General features: G+C 43.3%; 1 protein-coding gene across 3 annotated transcripts in view; it reads right to left on the reverse strand.

Annotated features, from left to right (window-relative positions):
* PUM3 (pumilio RNA binding family member 3) overlaps positions 2348-19349 on the reverse strand; it is a 47892-nt gene continuing 30890 nt past the window's right edge. For 2 of the 3 annotated variants that reach the window (XM_021380344.1, XM_021380346.1), the window contains exon 18: positions 15424-15668. In XM_021380344.1, the coding sequence (XP_021236019.1) occupies positions 15539-15668 (130 nt within the window). In that variant the 3' untranslated portion in view covers positions 15424-15538. Of the gene's footprint in view, positions 2633-4080; positions 4204-15423; positions 15669-19349 lie in introns of those variants that run through there. The other variant, XR_002433318.1, reaches the window with a different exon arrangement.

Genomic DNA, 19349 nt, shown 5'->3' on the forward strand with positions numbered 1-19349 from the left:
CTGACGCTTGCCTTGTTGTATGCAGCATGGGAGCAGGTCCTTGGTGGAGTAAGGTGTTTTCCAGCAAACCAGAAGTTAGAGTTTGGGGTTTTCTTTAACAACTTATTGTTCTGTTTTCCAGATTACCCCCTGCAGCTTTCTGCCTTGTGGCTTACCTCATTTTATTGCAGGGGTGATGGGTTAAAGTCTGTGCATTCCAATAGATTACGCCTAAAACAACAGTCCCCCAGTTGGCACCCTACCCTAAATGCCCAAGATGTGTCAGTACCAGCAATTTCTGCAGAAGAATGGAATGGTTCTCCCACCTGCCCAACTCCTGCCTGAGGCTCCTACCATACAAATTCTCTTAGATGCTCCAGCCAGCTCAGAGGAAGGAAGGAGTTCATCTTCCCAAAGAGCAAACTCCTGACTACCTACAGTGGCCTGTGTGTACTTTTATCAGTTGATTTTGAAACTGAGCACTGTATTTTTGCTATTGTGGCTGCAGTATTGTTGCTGCTGACACAATGGTTCCTTCTGAGAAGGACCCTAAGTCAATTTACTCTGCCACATCCACTAAGACCTTAAATGGCATCAAAAGTGTCCCTAGATTACTGTAAAATGAAACAGCCAAGTGCTGCATGATGACATTCAAAAATAACACAAGATAGCTTTGATTATCTCGATTACGTTAATGCCACAGGGCTTTGACAACCAAAAGATTTCAGAATAAACACTTCAAGGGAAAATACACTTAGGCTCAACAAAGATGGGTAATACCATTAAAGATAAGCAAACAGGGCTTGTTTTATGCAACTTTAATTTGGTATAACTAAGGTTTCAGTGAAGCAGGGTGGAGGTTTCTCAAGCCACCAAGAAATTAGAAATCTTAGAATGTGGCCACATTCATGTCTTTCATTTTAACTAACTACAGATATTAATGAGTCCTAGAGGGAGAAGGAAAATATGTTCTGTCATTATATTTCACTTCATACTTAGCAAACGTTGCACCGGTACACAAAGAAACAGACCCTTTATCTGATGGCCTGCGTTCATTTTCAAGCTAAGTGTTGCTTGTTCTACTCATTTTAGGCCTTCAAATGATAGTAGTAAAACAAACCAAGCCAAACCAACCAAACAAACAAACACCACAGCAGGCAGGGATGTTGGAAATCTGGAGAGACTGTTCCTACATGGGACAGTGAAAAAAATTCCAATTAGAATATGATTTTGCACAAATCCTTGTCTCAGAAGAACATCACTTTTAAAATGCAAATCAGCAGCTGTTTGCTTTTCCCATTCACAAAGATAGCAATTAAAGGGGTAGCTAGTGTACAGCCATAGATTAATATGCATCTGGTGCTATTCCCAGGCTTCTAAGGCAAATGGTAAAATTCAGTCTCTAAATACATATAATTTTAACGATTATAAACTAGGTATGCTTTAAAGTTTTTGGAGAAAAATAATGACCATCAATAAACCTAGGAGGGAAAAAAAAAAAGTCTACTTGCTAAAAAAGTAGTTTTATCTATTTAGAGTGTTCCATTTTTATGTCATGTAAAAGTACTTGATTCACGCTTATCTGCTATTGACAAAACTTCTGCTAACTTCTTTATTCAGTAGTAGAGAAATTACAAGGCATTTGACTGTAATCCATCTCTTTATCTTGGATTTAAAAATGGAAAGGTCAGAGGTATTTTTATGGCTTTTTATGTACTTAGGTCATTTAATGGAAATATGCCGAGGAAAATCAAAGCGTTCTCCAGCTATTTTCTGAGATAGAGATTATGAAAGTTTTCAAAATAAAACCAGTCAGAGCTCAGTTCTACTCTGTCAAATGAGTCTGTATTGTCATCCTAACTTCTGAATCTGATTTAATCCATTTAGAAGCAAATCATTTTCACCTATTAATAATGAGATAAACTACTAAGATGCCCAAGAGTCAGCCTTTCACCATCACTAATAACATCAGCAAGCCACCAAATACCCATAGAACCCACAAGTTCTGTCAGAACAGAGTGCCCAAAACACTACCATCTGGCAAAGAGAAGGTGGTCACCGAGAACAACTGTGTAGAAGAACTTTTCCATACCCATGACAAGAGCAGCCTTGCTCGGTAGGAAAGTCAGATTCTGCTTATTTCCTCACCAAAGGCTAGAAATGAAGGCAAAGGCACGGAGTGCGGAAGTATACAGCAGCCCACCCGCAACAGCAAGGTCTGACTCTGAAAGGAAGGAGCTCTGTGTGACCAAACTGGGCTACATCCACTCAGACATCAGCTCAGGCTGCTCCAGCCAACTCCTGAGGGTCTGACTGGCCTGACATCCACACTTCTGAACATGCAAATATTTTATTTTGGTAAGAAATTAGGACACAAGCAACAAACAAACACACAAACAAACAAAAACCAGACACAGCATGCTCTAGGAGTTCAAGTACATTCCTTCATCACACTCAAGCTGTGACGGCCGCTCCGCAGCGGTGGGGCGGGCAGTGCTCCCGGGGAGCGCCGACCCTGCCTGGAAAATTGTCCGCTGCTGCCGCCCTCAGGCCCAAGGCTGCCAGGTCCCTGCATGCACGACGCGCTGCGTGAGCTTCCTCGGCTGCAGCTGGAGGCGCGGAGTACGCTGAAGGCCTGTGCCTCCACGAAGCTCTGCCAGCAAGAGCAAGGAAGAATTTAATCGCATTGTAAAATTGGTGTTATCAATCTAATGACACCTGAGTTGCTGATGATTCATTTCCCTAAGTTTCATCTCTGAAAGGCAACTCAAAAATGTGAAGTGCTCCCACAAAGTCACTACTCAGGAAGGGAACTGATTCTGGGCAGATCCGGGGGATGTATGGTTAATACTTATAAGTATGCCTACGACCAAGACAGTTTAAGCAAACGAAAGTATCATCATTTGAACCAGAAAATTAGCCATTGAGGACAAAGTTTCCTTAACTTCAGGCTGAATGGATCACTTCTGGAGAAGAGGAGCCTCAGTGGAGACCTTATCACTCTCTGCAACTGCCTGAAAGGAGGCTGTGGCTGGGTAGGTTTTGGCCTCTTCAGCCAGGTAGCAGTGATAGGGCAAGAGGGAATGGCTGGAAGTTGCTCCAGGGGAGGTTCAGGTTGGATATTAGGAAAAATTTATTCTCAGAATGAGTGGTGAGATATTGGCACAGGCTGCCCAGGGAGGTGGTGGAGTCACAGTCCCTGGAGGCGTTCGAGAAACATGTAAATATGACACTGAGGGACATGGCATAGAGTGGTCACAAGCATGGGTTGATGGTTGGACTAGATGATCTTAGTGCGCTTTTCAACCTCAGTGATTCTATGATTCTAGTTTAGATCAATACTGAGGGTTTATTAGCAGGATGAAATATAAGCAATCAAAGAATTGGTCTCGGCCAGTTTTCATTCCACTTTAGGGGGCATGGTGAGTTTAAAATAATGCTGATTTTCTGGGGGCATTTTCCATACAGCACAATGCATGCTTTGCTACATGATCATGCTGTGGTGAGACCAGCGCCATTTTGTACACAGATTTGGAGGACAGCTTGACTGTGAAGCTGAGCCAGCCCAGGAGATTAATGTGATCCCCTGTGAAGGGAAGGTCTGGTCCTGGCTGTCACTAGGCTTCTGGCTGCCCACCCATGCAACTCTGTCGCTTTGCTCATGCTCTGGTGTTCAAGCATTTGTTTACCAAATGTTATCAGATTATTAATAGAAATTAATTCAACAGCACCACACACAAATCTCTAATGGGTTTGCAAACTGATTCAGCTGGGTTAATAACCTGAGAAATGCCAGAGCCACTAGTAGAGGCAGAAGGAAAAATACTCGTGGCTTATGTTGCAGCAAGCACACTGCTGGACTGAAAGTAACAATTATCAGATCAACTGACACCAGAGGGGCTGGGGAAGAAGAAAGAAAGACACACAAATTTCTAGGCACTCCACTCCTGCTTTGCCTCTTGTCACAAGCATTCACTGCTCTTGTGCAGCTGTAATAGCACATCTGCACTAGCACTGTCCTAAGACAAATCCCTTTGGCATTTTTCCTTCTGCACCACGTGCTTTTCCCCAGTTCCTTACTCTTTGGAAATCTGTAAATACCTGCTGGTTTATAGCTTTGGTTTGTTGGTGAGGGAGACCACTTCCTCATGTGCATGCCAGTGCTTCTCTTTCCGTACAAACCATCATCTCCGCTTGGTATTCAAATTCTCCCACAGAATCCACCTTCAAAACAAATCAGACTCACCATGTAAAACTCAGCATTAAAGGTGCAAATTCACTATACTATGTGCCTTATCCATAGACACTTTGCATTACTGTCTGAAAAAGAACTTCCATGTATAAATACGGTTTCTGATTGTGGTCAGTCATACAGAACCTTGAGCAGAACAGTGTCAGTCCAGCATTAACACAATTTCCTTTGTGAAAATATACTGCTTCAGGCTTCATTCATACCCCTTAGACTCTACTCACAGCCTCTTTGTTCTTAAGAGCTCTCAGTTAAGCAAAGGAATATTGACCTTAAGAAAATAATCCGAAAATCAGTTTGGTTCAACGAAACAGTTCCCGCACTTATCTTCCTTCATTTGCATTAAGAAAAAAACAAACAACAACAACAACAAAAACAATAAAAAGTTTATATGGGAAATCAGTTAAAAATAAATGAGAGAAAAGGAGAAAGAGAAGAAGGAAAATAAGTACTCTAGGTATTGTGACACAATGCAATTTACTTGACAGAAAGCAATAGCCTATGCTTTGAAGCAAGGGCAGTCTGAGCAGCACCTCACTGTCTTGAAGCAGACACACATTTTCTACTTTAGTGCACCGTAAGATTACAAAACTAAACAAGATCAAGGGCAAACACCCAAAGTGCCTCCAAAGCAGGAGGAGTCAGGCAATTAGAGATGTGATGTTACGGCATATACTGCATTTGTTCTGTATATAATTGTTTAGGTTAAAGACTGGTTCCAGTGTGCACTTGGTCACACCTGAGCAGCAAAGCAGAGTCTAACATGCAGAGACTATGAAGCTGAATTATCACCTACAAAAGCAAAAGCCCCCTAAAGCAAAAGCCCCCTAACTATGGCAAAATGCTGTGTAAAATAAGAAGTACAACATCTCGCTTGATGTCTGTCACTGGTGAGTACATGTTAAAGGGAAATCATCGCTGGAGCTGCAAGGATGCTGTTGAGCAGCATAGATTCTTGGGCAGAGCCTAAGAGGTCTCTCATGTCCACTAACAAAATATCATGCAATTTGAAATGTAAAATTGCATGTTCAACAGTTTTTAATTCTTTTGAAGGTAAATCATTCAGACATTTCTCAAAGATGTCTTAGAATCATAGAATCACCAAGGCTGGAAAAGACCTCCAAGATCACCTAGTTCAACCAATATTTCCCCACTAAACCATGTCCCTCAGTACTACAGCTAAACATTCCCTGAACACTCCAGGGACGGTGACACAACCACCTCCCTGGACAGCCCATTACAGCACCTAACCACTCTCTCAGAGAATGATTTTTTCCTAATATGCAACCTGAACCTCCTGTGGTACAACTTGAGGCTATTCCCTCCAGTCCTATTGCTAGTTATGTGGGAGGAGAGGTCAACACCCATCTCACCACAACCTCCCTTCAAGTTGCTGTAGAGGGAGATAAGTTCTCCCCTGAGCTTCCTCTTCTCCAGACTGAACAATCCCAGTTCCCTCAGCTGCTCCTCATAATATTTGTGCTCCAGATCCTTAACAGCTTCGCTGTCCTCTGTGAACACGCTTCAGGGTCTCAGTGTCTTTCTTGTGGTGAGGGGCCCAAAACTGAACACAGTACTTGAGGTGTGGCCTCACCAGAGCTGAGTACAGAGGAGCAATCACTTCCCTGCTCCTGCTGACAACACTATTTCTGATACAGGCCAGGATGCCACTGACCTTCTTGGCCACCTGGGCACACTGCTGGTTCATGTTTAGCCACATGTCAACCAACACACTCGGGTCCATTTCTTCCACACAATCTTCCAGCCACTCTACCCCAAGCCTGGAGCATTGCTTGGGGTTGTTGTGACCAAAGTGTAGGACCCGGCACTTGGCCTTGTTGAACTTTATCCCACTGGCCTCAGCCCAGCTATCCAGGCTGTCCAGATCCCTCTGCAGGGCCTTGCTATGCTCAGGCAGATCGACACTTCCTCCCAGCTTGGTGTCATCTGCAAACTTACTGAGGGTTCTCTCAATGCCCTCATCCAGGTCATCAGTAAAGATACTGAACAGGACAGGCCCCAATACTGACTCCTGGGGATCACCACTTGTGACCCAACACCAGCTAGATTTAACTCCACTTGCCACCACTCTCTGGGCCAAGCCCTTCAGCCAGTTCTTTACCCAGCAAACAGTGTACTTGTCCAAGCCATGGCCTGCCAGCTTATCCTGGAGAATGCTGTGGGAGACAGTGTCAAAGGTTTTGCTGAAGTCTAGGTAGACTATGTCAACAGCCTTTCCCTCATCCACCAGGTGCCTCACTTAGTCAAGCAGGACGTGCCTTTCCTGGATCCATGCTGGCTAGTCTTGATCCCCTAGCTGTCCTGCATATGCTGTGTGATCTCTCTCAAGACAATCTGCTCCATAACCTTTCCTGGCACCTGTCTGAACCCTTCTTTTCTTTTGGCTCAAAGCTTGCTTTCTGAGGTATGTTTTGTGATAAGACTCTAACCGACTTACCAAGGAGGCAAATGGTGGGTGTCGTAATGTGGCAATCAACATCACCGTGTGAACATTCAAAAGCATTTCCTTCAGGGCTGTTTGCCCCAGGAAGAGAGTGCTCAGGAGTGTTTACTGGCGGAAGATCTGGCCTGTGACCAAGTAGCGCCAGCTTGGTATGTGAGACTGGGGAATGATACCATCGTATCCTGTGAAAAGCAGGATGCGGGTGGGCACCTCCCTGCTCCCTCTTATCTGCTGGCAAGGCCTGGAAGATGGGTTTTCTGCTGAGATCCCAAAGCCAGAAGCTGCCACTCCAGAGAGAGCTGACTCAACCACTAACTGTCACTCCAAAGAGAGCTGACTCAACCAATTTTGACTTATAAATAAGTTCGTACTGCTGTTGGAGGTTGTCGTCGACCAAAGCCGTCATCGACCAAAGGGGTCATCAACCAAAGCGGTTGTCAACCAAAGCGGTTGGCAACCGAACAACAAGCCCTGATGACCCATCACCTGAGAAGATCAACGTCGGCGCTACAAACAACGCTGGACCCCTGGTGGTGACTATCTCTCTTGCTTTCTACAAAGACTCCTTGCTTTTTTTTTATCTCTTTTCTATCGCCCACCTTCCCTTCCCCATCTCCCTAAGCTACTAGGATTTGTAATAAACTGGTTGGGCTAACATTTGACCCGTTGCGTCTTAATCTCACCGCCAGGTATACATATATTAGAAGAACCCCTTCTCCCTCCTGTAAATTGGAGTGAGACAGCACCGAGGTCAGGCTGACAGGCCCCTAGTTCCCTGGATCCTCCTTAAAACCCTTCTTGTGGATTGGATTCACATTGGCAAGCCTCCGGTCCTCTGGTACCTCTCCAGTTGACCAGGAATGGTGATAGATGGTGGAAAACTGCTTGGCAATCACTTCTGTCAGCTCCCTCAGTACCCTGGGGTGGATCCCATTGGCCACATGGACTTGTGACAGTCCAGTTGGAGTAGCAGGTCTCTAACTGTTTCCACCTGAATTGTGGGTGGGTTTATTCTGCTCCCCATCCCAGACTTCTAGGTCAGGGGGTAGAGTACCCTGAGGATAACTGGTCTGACTTTTAAAGACAGACGTAAAGAAGGCATTGTAAACCTCAGCCTTTTCCTTGTCTTTAGTGGTCACACTCCCCACTGTATCCAGTAAAGGATGGAGTTTCTCCTTAGCCCTCCTCTTACTGTTAATACATTTGTAAAATAGTTTTTTGATCTCTTTTACTCCAGTGGCCAAGTTGAGTTCAAGATGGGTGTTTGTCTTTCCAGTTTTCTCCCTGGATATCTGAACAACTTGTACTCTCTGCAACTTGCCTGTCCCTTCTTCCACAGGAGGTAGATCCTTTTTTTCTCCTAGAACATCAGAAAAAGTTCCCTGTTCATCCATGCCAGTCTCCTTCCCCTCTGGCTCATCTCACGGCACAGGAAGACATCCTGTTCCTGCACCTTTAAGACTTCCTTCTTGAGGAGCGACCAGCCTTCCTTGACCCCTTTACCCTTCAGGACTGAATCCCAAGGGACCCTCCCCTACCAGTGTCCTGAATAGTTTGAAGTCTGCCCTCCTGAAGTCCAAGGTAGCAGTTTTGCTGGCCCCTCTCCTAACTTCACCAAGAGAGGAGAACTCTACCATTTTGTGGTCATTCTGTCCAAGACAGCTCTCGACCTCCACATCTCCCACCAGTCCTTCTCTGTTTGTGAACAGCAGGTCTAGCAGGGCACTTCCCTTGGCACACTCTCTTTATCTTCCACACAATCTAGAAACCTCCTAGACTGCTTCTTCTACACTGTATTGGATTTCCAGTATACATCAGAGAAGATGAAGTCTCCCATGAGAACAAGGGCAACTTCTTCCAGCTGCTCATAGAATGCCTCATCTATCTCTTCATCTTTGGTAGGAGGTCTGCAAAAGACCCTCACCTGGATGTCAGCCTTGTTGACCCTCCCCCTGATCCTTGCCCATAGGAGCTCAACCTTATCATTCCCAGCCCCAGGCTCAACACTGAAACACTCTCTAACACAGAGGAGCCACGTCACTACCCCTCCTTCCTTGCCTATCCCTTCTGAAGAGCTTACAGCCATCCACTGCATCAATGCAGTCATAGTTTCCCTGCCGCATAATCGTTTCCAGCTCCTACTGTTTGTTGCCCGTGCTGTGTGCATTGGTGTAGTAGCACTTCAGCTGAGCCCCTTGCCTCACCCCCAACTTCAGCATCATTCCCCTGGCTCATCTCTAGTGCCCCTTCATACCTAGTTTAAAGCCTTCAAGCCCTTAAGTTGGTATAGCCTGTTCTTTCCACTGCCTACTGTTGAAGGACTTGGAATATGAGTCTCCTTCTAAACATTTAACCTCAGGTAAACAGAGGAAGAGAAATATCGCCACAAACAATAGACAAGCTTAAGTGGAAAACACTGTGGCACAGATTTGTAAAACAGCCTCTGAAAGCATTTCAGCCATAAGAAGGATGATTTTGACTGTCACGAAAACTGCTATCACCATGCCGTGAAGATAACTTAATAGCAGGTGTTGTGGCATCCAATCTTCTTCATCTAACCACTCTGGGGAAGCAGAAACTTCACCAATACAATATACTGAACTAATTATCATATTACTTTTTTCCACACATAGAAAAGGTTATATCAGTCATGCCTATAAATCAGTGCTAAGGTTTATATGTGCTAAATTTTTTGGTGTTTTTTTGTTGTTGTTTCGTTTGGTTTTTGTCTTGTTTTTGTGTGGGTTTTGTTTGCTCACATATTCCTGCATACCCAGAGCTCTTGTTGGATCCCTCCCTTATGTTTTTCATGACTATTCTGCTACTCTGATAAAAGATATAATGCCTGTAGACACAATGTGATTAGCACAGACTGAAAAGCTACAGCAGTAATGCTGATGTGGGAAAGACAGGGCAAACAGTGAATCCGTAAGACTTACTATTTTGTAAAGCACAGGTGTGCTTGTAAGACACATTTTGAACATAAGAACTTAAGGGTCCAGTGGTTAAAACCACCTTTGATGACAGCAGATGGCAAGTTGACCAAACTCATTTCAACTAGTGCAGCCCCTGACTACAATTTAAATACATGCAAACACCAGAGTAAATCACAAATATAGAAAATGTTGAATTGGACATATGTAAGAATTTGCTGCTGATAACTAAGACTGGGAGTACCTAGCATATTTTCTGTCATCAGTAGTTATCCCTTCCCTAAGTCCCTCTACTGAATACTGCTTTATAAATGACACCGTGCTTGCTGTGTTGGGCACTACAGCTAAATGGGTCTGGGACTTTGCATGCACTGAGAATTAAAATAAACAAGGTCTTTAAAGAAAACAATAGTTAAGAGTGAAAGAAAGTGCAATTCACAGAATAGAGCTTTAAGGAACCAACTAGATAAAAGAACTTTCAACCCCAAGCAGAAAATACAGAATGTTGCTGGAAGAGAGCTATGTTTAGAGTAACTGAACTTTTGCATTTTCATAAAGCAGTTGAGGAATGCCATATCCATTAATGAAGGACTGGTGTTCACAAGGATCTTGAACTTGAAATTGCAAATGGTTCAATGAACTCTACGGAGTTCTTTCAAGAATTTAGAAGGAAATGTGCCCTGACTAATGCAGTAACATTTAAACGAGTCTGTTTTTAAAGTGAAAGAAAGAAAACTCAAAAGCAAAAAAAAAAAAGACTTTAAAGAATGTTAGTACTAAATTACTAGAGTAGTACTATTTTTTTTAGACATAACATAAGAATAGTGAGAACGCTTATGCAGAAAGCCCCTGCATGCCATATGGTGTACCCACATGAAGATGGCCCTGCATCCATTCTGACAAGTCTGAACTAGACAAGAGATGGACAGGATTAAGAAGCAAAATATCACAACTGATAGGTTTAACTATGCCACATGTAGTCTCAATTCATCCTCCCCTTCCTTTCCAGTTACTCCTATTAGTTACAATTTCTAATGACCACACTTTACTCTCAGAAGTCAGGAGGACATTCAGAGTACTCAGAAACAAATTCAGAATCCCACTGTACATTTTTTCTGCTTTTTGCAGAAAGATAAGCTGTCGGAGAGTCTGTGGAAAAGTGAAATATTCCTTGTTATTGGTACCTGCAGCCATCAGCAAGAAGGGGGAAAATATTCCTTTTGTACCTTAAATCATGAGATATTGAGATGCAGTAATACCTGTCTGAATATCTCTATTTCCAAAGAATGGTACACCAAGGTCATCTGTCCTCTACAAACCAAAAATTATATGACCTTCCCCACCTTTTCTGTGCTAGACTGTCCTAGCCCTCATAATGATTAAGCATTGACTGCTCACACTCCAGTGTCTGCTACGTAGAGCACCGGAGGGAAGTGTTGGCTCTGGAGCGCAGTGGAGACTGTCACTTCCTTACACAACAGCTTTAAAACAGGTGCTCTGTAATTTCTGGAAGATATTCTCTTCTGAGCTAGTAGCACATTTACTTGTTGTAAATGCACTTCCATTTTCTTCTTGGCAAGAAAAAAGAAAATACTGCTGGCTCTGTTAAGATGCTGACAGTAATTTAAACAGTTTAAATAGTATGAAGTAGTTGGAGCTCCTTGTTAAGTGCATTTCAGACAAAGGAAGAAGAGAACACTGAAAAAAACTTTTGTTTCTGCATCTTCCAGGAAATCTGTCCCTCAGCCTTTACGCAGTCATGGATACCCGGTAGGAAAGAAGCAGCACTGCATCTGGGCTTCAACTGACATTACTTTAATGTCAGTTACATTAATTACTTTAATGTCAGTTGACATCTTCACAGCAATTTATAAGGGCTACTCTGAAAGTAATGCCTCTTATTTTATCATGTTGGCCCACGATGGCAGTAGAAGTTGAATCTTCCCACCAGTATTCTGTTACATTTTGTTCCTATGTGACAGACGGCAGCAGAGAGGCAGTCTGACAGAATGGTGTCTGACATGGACAGGCAGGTGAAGAAATGGTGTGGCACTGAATTCCTCCACAAAAAAAAATTGTCTGGATGCGAGCACAGTAAGCCATTGGGTGGTGCGTTTCAGCAGTGGCAACAGTGGCATGAAAGACAGGCCACGTTCCAGATGGCCATGCACAGCTGTCACGCTGCAAGTTGAAGGGTGTCTCTATCAGCTCATCTGTGCAAATTGGTGGATTATGGCCATGAAACTGAGTACAGAGCTTGATAACAGCTTCAGTGCTTTGGAAACAGAGGAAACAATGATAGCAACATTGGAATATCACTGGTGAAAATGCAGAGATAATGGTAGTCACTATACTGAAAAGTAGTGTTTTGTAGCTGAGAATATACTCTATCAAACAGTGTTATTGTGCTTTATTTTCCTCCATGTATCTGTTGTGGTTTCCATGGAAATAAATAGAAGGCCTTATTTCAGAGCAATCTATGCATTTAAGTTCTATCTCTGGCAGAAAAATAGCATCATCTTTAGCATAACCATAACTAACATCTACTTAATCAAAAGTGGTATTTCTCAAATTTTGATAAGAAAAATTAGTAGTCTGTCACTCCAATTTACTACACAATTTAAAAATTCAATGAAAGAATATCAAATCAGATTCACCTAAGTAGATGCTCTCATAGAGCTTTTTACTGTTCCGTTTATTGAAATAATCTTTAGGTATGACTTACTTTTGCTGCTGTGTTTAATTCTGTGAATTGGAAATATGTCCGTGCTAGATTTCAAGCATTAGTGTATTCTTCTTGGTAACCTGAAGACTGGAAAGGGCTGAATCATACTTTTTCCTCAGTACCTGTTCTACTCTGCCACAAATTATTCAGTAACAGATTTGTTCCATATTTCTTTCAGGTTGTTTTTTTGGGCAGTAACTAAGACTTCTTTAGAAGCGGTTTACTACAGCTTAAATTTCTTATCTGTTGCTAATTAAAATTATCTGTTTCATTGTCACAGGAGAAAATCCTGTTACAGAAACTAATGAGCTGCAACCTTCAGTAACTGATCCGGGAGAGGATATCTGCTTACAAGCATGAAGGTTTTACACCAGTGCCAGTCAGGTCTAATTGGGATTAACCTTTAAATATTCACTATTACTCAAAAGCTTAGGTGGAATTAGATGGAAGCACAGTCAGCAAAATATCAGTAAATGAACAGATGCAGACAGAAACAAATGATGGAACTGCTTCAAACTGTAATGCTTGTATATTAATTAAATTAGTGTAACATTAAGTAATTAAAATTAGGTTTACTATTTATAAAAATTTGCTTATTCAGGCAGCATGGCATTTTTCATACTAAAAAATGTTCTCCCTACGGAGAGGGGACTACAGTGGAGGAACAATGAGTAGCAGGTTACTTCTTATTAAAATGAAGCAATGTATTTCTTTGTTTTGTGTAAATTATTTATATAATTATACATACACCGTTAACAATTCCAAAACCTGTAAATAGGTGTTCTCTAGGGAAGCAGAATACTTCACCACATGCTAAGCATGCAAGTCTGAGTCTCAAAACGGATAATCTGCTTTTCTTGGGTGCTGAGTACTGCAGTTCCTCATTGACTGTAAAGCAATTGTGGCAGTTTAGGAGACGGACTTTAGGTGTGTAAAATACAGAAATTATGCTAGTACTATTGACTTATTGCTAATAGATAGCAAAGGCTTCAAAACAAGTGGTCCTTACAACACACAGCATCAGAAGCACTGCAACGTTTCATTACTGTCTGGACACTAACATTTGAAATCCAGCCATGCTAATGTTTTGTCAGAAGAACATGTAACACAATAAAACTGATACTACTATTATTGGTATATTTTAGCTGAGCAGTGCTCTCTCAAGTATCCATAACATATTCCCCACAGCTCAGTATTGGAGCCAATTTTTAAGTTTCTTACCAATGATCTTGATAAGGGAATCACGTGCACCCACACTAAGTTCACAGATGACACCAAGTTAGGTTGGAGCGCTGATCTGCCTGAGAGTAGGAAGGCTCTGCAGAAGAAACAGGGTGGGCTAGATTGATGGGCTACATCCAATTGCATAGTGTTCAACAAAGCTTAATGCTGGATGCTACACCTGAGTTGTAACAAAGCCACGCAGTGATACAGGCTTGCGGAAGGGGGCTGGGAAGTTGCCTAGCAGAAAAGAACCTGAGGGTGCTGGCTGACAGCCAGCTGAACACGATCCAGCAATGTGCCCTGGTGGCCAAGAAGGCCAACAGCATTCCTGGCCTGTATCAGAAATGCATAGCCAGAAGCACTTTGGGAAATGATTTTCCCCTTACACTTAGTGTTGTTAACACTGCAGCTTGAATATCATGTTCATGCCTCTCACTGTAAGAAGGATAGTGAGTTGCTGGAATACATTCAGAGAAGAGCATGATAATGGCAAAAGGACTAGTAAACAAAACATATGAGGATTAGCTGAAGGAATTGGGGTTGCTAAGTCTAGAGGATACTGAGACCTCATTGCCCTCCACAAGTATCTGAAAGGACATCACAGCAAGGAGGATGTTGAACTCTTTTCTCAAGTGACATGATGCAAACAAATGGCCTCAGGTTGCACCAGGGGAGGTTTACATTAGACATCTGTGAAAATACCGTAATGGAAGGGGGTTGGTCATTGGAACAGGCTGCCTGGGTAAAGGATGGAGTCGCCCTCTTGAGGTACTCGCGAGACATGCAGAGCTGCTGCTTCGGAGCAGGGTTTAGTGTTACACACTGGTTGGATTTTAGGATCTGAAAGTCTTTTCATTATGATTCTAGAATCTTTTCCTTAGGTGTTTTCCTAAATGATTTCTACAAAAGCTTTGTTCAAGAATAAAAATACTCGCAGGCCTTGACGCCAGTCATGAAAACACACAGGACTTGAAGTTTTCCAATTTTTACCTACCAAGTTTCTGATGCTGTTTATAGTAATAGGGAAATAATCCTGCCTGAGGATATGGAAAAACATCTTTGTATATTTGTGCAATGTCCACTAGACACTTCCAATTAGTTGGAATGTACTTTATGTTAGGGAACCTGTATTTCAGGAGTAATAATGGCAGACTATCCACTACTAATAATTCAGGCACCTTACCACGATAAGTGACAGGAGCAAGTGACTCCTACCATTAGTAATTATTTTATTTTCTGTCAGGATCAATCTAGCAGTATGGCATTAAACACCAACAGGTTGTTATATGAATGCCTTACCAGGAAAGTTGCTTAAGATGAGAATATAAAATAAGGATTTTGTTTTTCTAGAGGGAGAACAGTAAACACTTGATATTATGCAGAAGTAAACTCATCCTTCTTACAACAAGGAAGGTACCAAAAAAACAGACTGGCTTCCTAGAGCTTAAACGTCTGTACTTTTCAGAAGACTGAAGAAAAATAATAACTGAACTATGATCCACTGAGAGCAAGCCTCTCATTCTAGACCTTGTTCGAAAAAGAGACAACATTTTCTTTCTATTCTTGTCAGTTCTTGAAGGGATGAAAGCTTCCATCACTCCTTCACAGGCTAAGATTTTTTTTTTGTGCTTTGTCTATGGAGAAAAGAGAGAAGGGTATTATGAACACGTGTGTTTATCTTGTACGCAAAAGTAGCTCCACAACAGATGCTTCCGCTTCTATGGTAACTAGGACAAAATAGGACTGAACTTCATCAACAGTGTCCAGAAGTTTCCACAAACTCTTAAATCTTGAGATTTCTAAGAGCAACCATTTACTACACACAGCACAATGATCACAAGAGACAAACTGCTTCAGAAATGATTTAATTCACAAATGCTTCCTAGAACATAGGCATGGAGCAAAATCTTAACAAATGGCAGTTAATTGCATAGTTGTAACTGATCTTTTTAGCTTCATGTACACTAAGAAGTCAATTTCTCCAGCAATGCTTCTATTCCTTTTACATTTTTATGCAGCTTCAACTTTGGAACAATTTTTTTCAGTCCTTTTTTGACTGCATTTGACACTTTTTGATCAGTGCTTCGGAGAAGGCTACAAGAAAAGGCAAACAAGATGACAAAAGTCAACATGTAGTTCATATGAAAAATAGTCCACATACGGAAATTACCTACTTCAAGAGACAACAGAAGACAACAGTTTGACCTGAACTACTAGAGAAAGATGTAAAACTTTCAGAAAGCATGAACATAATTACTCCTTTTCTCAGCTGAACCAGCCCTGCTCTGTACAGGCTTGTCAGGCAAGGCTTTCCGTCCATGGGTGGGTCAGCCAGTATCAAGCTCACTCCCATTGTTGCTGTCCTTCTCACAACAGGAATGTCAAAAATGGATGCAGTGAAATACAGATCAAGTACTTTTGATGTTCTACTTCTGTGCTTCCTTTATTGAAAGACTACGGAAACTCAGCAGGTCTATTCTTTTCTAGACATTAACTTTGGGGAAAAAAAAAGATCATCTTTTCTTGCTAACTTTTACTCATGAGAAATGAGGAAATCCATCATAACCTATAGAATATTATCAGAATAGCATAATATTCTGTTTCCTCCTCAATCTAGACTGAGGTTGTCCTTCTCCCCCCTTCTTTAAAGGTAGCAGTAAGTGTTTTAACGTAGTAGTGAAATGTTTTATTACAATACAAAGTAGTGGAGAGAATGGTACACCTAGTCTGCCAATTCAAAATGGTGAGTGAACACTGCCTAAAAAGCTTAATGTCTTATACAATCAATGTATGCAATCCAGAACAGCATTAAAAGTTGCAACGGCAACCAAACAAACCAGGCATGTCCAACCAGCGGCCCACTCTCTGCCTCACACCACTGCCAGAAAAAAAAAAAAAATGTATACCTAGTGGTGGTGACTATGTTGAAAAATAGTGTTTTGCTGCTGAGAATTTGCTATGTCAAACAGTTACTGTACTCACTGTATCTGCTGCAGTTTCCATGAAAGAAAATAGGAGGCATTACTTTCAGAGCAGCCTACATACGTGCAGCCCAATGCTGCAGGAAGCCCAATGCTTCCTGTGTTTCATGCTTGTCCTAGGTCAGAAGCAGGTGCCAAATTCTTTTATAAAAAGTCAAAAGCATGTAGGGCAGTGAAAGAATAGGGTCTGAAACTGCACTCAACAAGCTGCACAATAAATGGTCAATGTGCTTAAATGACTAGGAAGCCAAAAGCTTCATATGGACTGAATGGGCAGTTCTGCAATTCTGATATGCATGTGACAGATTGCTTCCAAATGCCAATGACAGAACAAAAATTAACTGTAGTTTCAAGAACTTGCAGCATCTGCAAATTATAAGAGGGATCCGAGCTCCTTCATGATGAAAGAACTTGAGTATTTTTTTTAATATTAAAAAGCAATGATTTTATTTAGAAATGCTCATCATAGAATCATAGAATGGCTTGGGTTGAAAAGGACCTCAAAGATCATCGAGTCTCAACCCCCCTGCAAAGCGCAGGGTCGCCAACCACTAGACCAGGCTGCCCAGAGCCACATCCAGTCTGGCCTTGAATGCCTCCAGGGACGGGGCATCCACAACCTCCCTGGGCAACCTGTTCCAGTGCGTCACCACCCTCTGAGTGAAAAACTTCCTCCTAATATCTAACCTAAACCTCCCTGCCTCAGCTTAAAACCATTCCCCCTTGTCCTATCGCTATCCACCCTCACAAACAATCGATTCCCCTCCTGTTTATATGCTCCCTTCAAGTATTGGAAGGCCACAATGAGGTCTCCCCGGAGCCTTCTTTTCTCCAAACTAAACAAGCCCAGTTCCATCAACCTTTCTTCATAGGAGAGGTGCTCCAGCCCTCTGATCATCTTGGACACCCTCCTCTGAACTCGTTCGAAGAGCTCCACGTCCTTCTTGTGCTGGGGGCCCCAGGCCTGGACACAGTACTCCAGATGGGGCCTCACAAGAGCCAAGTAGAGGGGGACCACCACCTCCCTCTCCCTGCTGACCACTCCTCTTTTAATGCAGCCCAGAACATAGTTGGCCCTCCGGGCTGCCAGCGCACACTGCTGGCTCATGTCCAGCTTCTCGTCCATCAGGAGCCCCAAGTCTCTCTCCGCAGGGCTGCTCTCAAGTACTTCTTCCCCCAGGTTGTATAAATACCTGGGATTGCCCTGGCCCAAGTGCAGCACCTTGCACTTGGCCTTGTTGAACCTCATTAGGTTCTCGTGGGCCCACTTCTCCAAACTGTCCAGGTCCCTCTGGATGGCTTCCCTTCCTTCCAGTGTATCGACTGCACCGCTCAGCTTGGTGTCATCTGCAAACTTGCTGAGGGTGCACTCAATTCCATCGTCTATGTCATTGATAAAGACATTGAAGAGCACTGGTCCCAGGACTGAGCCTTGGGGGACACCACTTGTGACCGGCCTCCACCCAGACACAGAACCATTTATCACAACCCTTTGGCTGCGACCAGCCAACCAGTTCTTAATCCACCAAACAGTCCATCCTTCAAATCCATACCTCTCCAATTTAGAGAGAAGGATGTGATGAGGGACCCTGTCAAAGGCTTTGGAGAAGTCCAGGTAGATGACATCCATCGCCCTACTCCCATCCACCGATGCTGTCACTTCATCGTAGAAGGCCACCAGATTGGTCAGGCAAGATCTGCCCTTGGTGAAGCCATGCTGGCTGTCTCGGATCACCTCCTTGTCACATATGTGCCTTAACATGTCTTCTAGGAGGAGCTGCTCCATGATCTTCCCAGGCACAGAGGTGAGGCTCACCGGCCTGTCGTTCTCCGGGTCATCCTTTCTCCCTTTCTTAAAAATGGGAGTAATGTTTCTCTTTCTCCAGTCACCAGGGGCTTCACCGGACAGCCATGATTTTTCAAATATGATGGAGAGCGGCTCGGCAACCACCTCAGCCATCTCTCTCAGAACCCTAGGATGGATGTCATCCGGCCCCATGGACTTCCACACATTCAGTTTCATGAGGAGGTCTCGAACTTGTTCCACTGTTACACTGGGACAAAATCCGCTCCTCTCACCCACACCTTGAGGTTCAGGGTCCTGGCAGACACAGGGAGCCTGACCACCAGTGAAGACTGAGGCAAAGCACTTATTGAGCACCTCAGCTTCTTCCACGCCTGAGGAAGCCAATTCTCCATCCTCATTTACCAGAGGGGGAACACTCTCCTTGACTTGTCTTCTCTTGCCTATGTACCTGTAGAACCCCTTCTTGTTATTTTTCACATCCCTAGCCAAGTTCAGCTCTACCTGCGCCTTGGCTTTCCTGATCCTATCTCTACACATGCGGACAACAGCCCTGTATTCCTCCCAGGCTACACAACCCTGCTTCCACTTCACATACATTTCTCTCTTTTCCCTCAGTTTAAGCTGCAGGTCCTTGCTCAGCCATGCCAGTCGCCCACCTCCTCTGCTCGATTTCTTTTGATGGGAAATGGAGAGCTCTTGCGCTCTCAGGAGGGTGTCCTTAAAGAGCTGCCAGCTCTGCTCTGTTCCTACGCCCTTAAGGACAGTTTCCCTGGGGATCCCACCCAGAAGTTCCTTGAGCAGCCAGAAGTTTGCTCTCCTGAAGTTCAGGGTCCTGACTTTACTACTCTTTGCCAGGCCTGCATTCCTCCAGATCATAAACTCCACCAGGGCATGATCACTACAGCCCAGTCTGCCTCCAATCTTAACCCCTCTAATGCTCTCCTCCACGTTGGTGAGCACCAGGTCCAGTAAGGCTTCACCTTGGGT

Source organism: Numida meleagris, chromosome Z (assembly GCF_002078875.1).
Source record: "Numida meleagris isolate 19003 breed g44 Domestic line chromosome Z, NumMel1.0, whole genome shotgun sequence".
NCBI classification, from domain to species: domain Eukaryota; kingdom Metazoa; phylum Chordata; class Aves; order Galliformes; family Numididae; genus Numida; species Numida meleagris.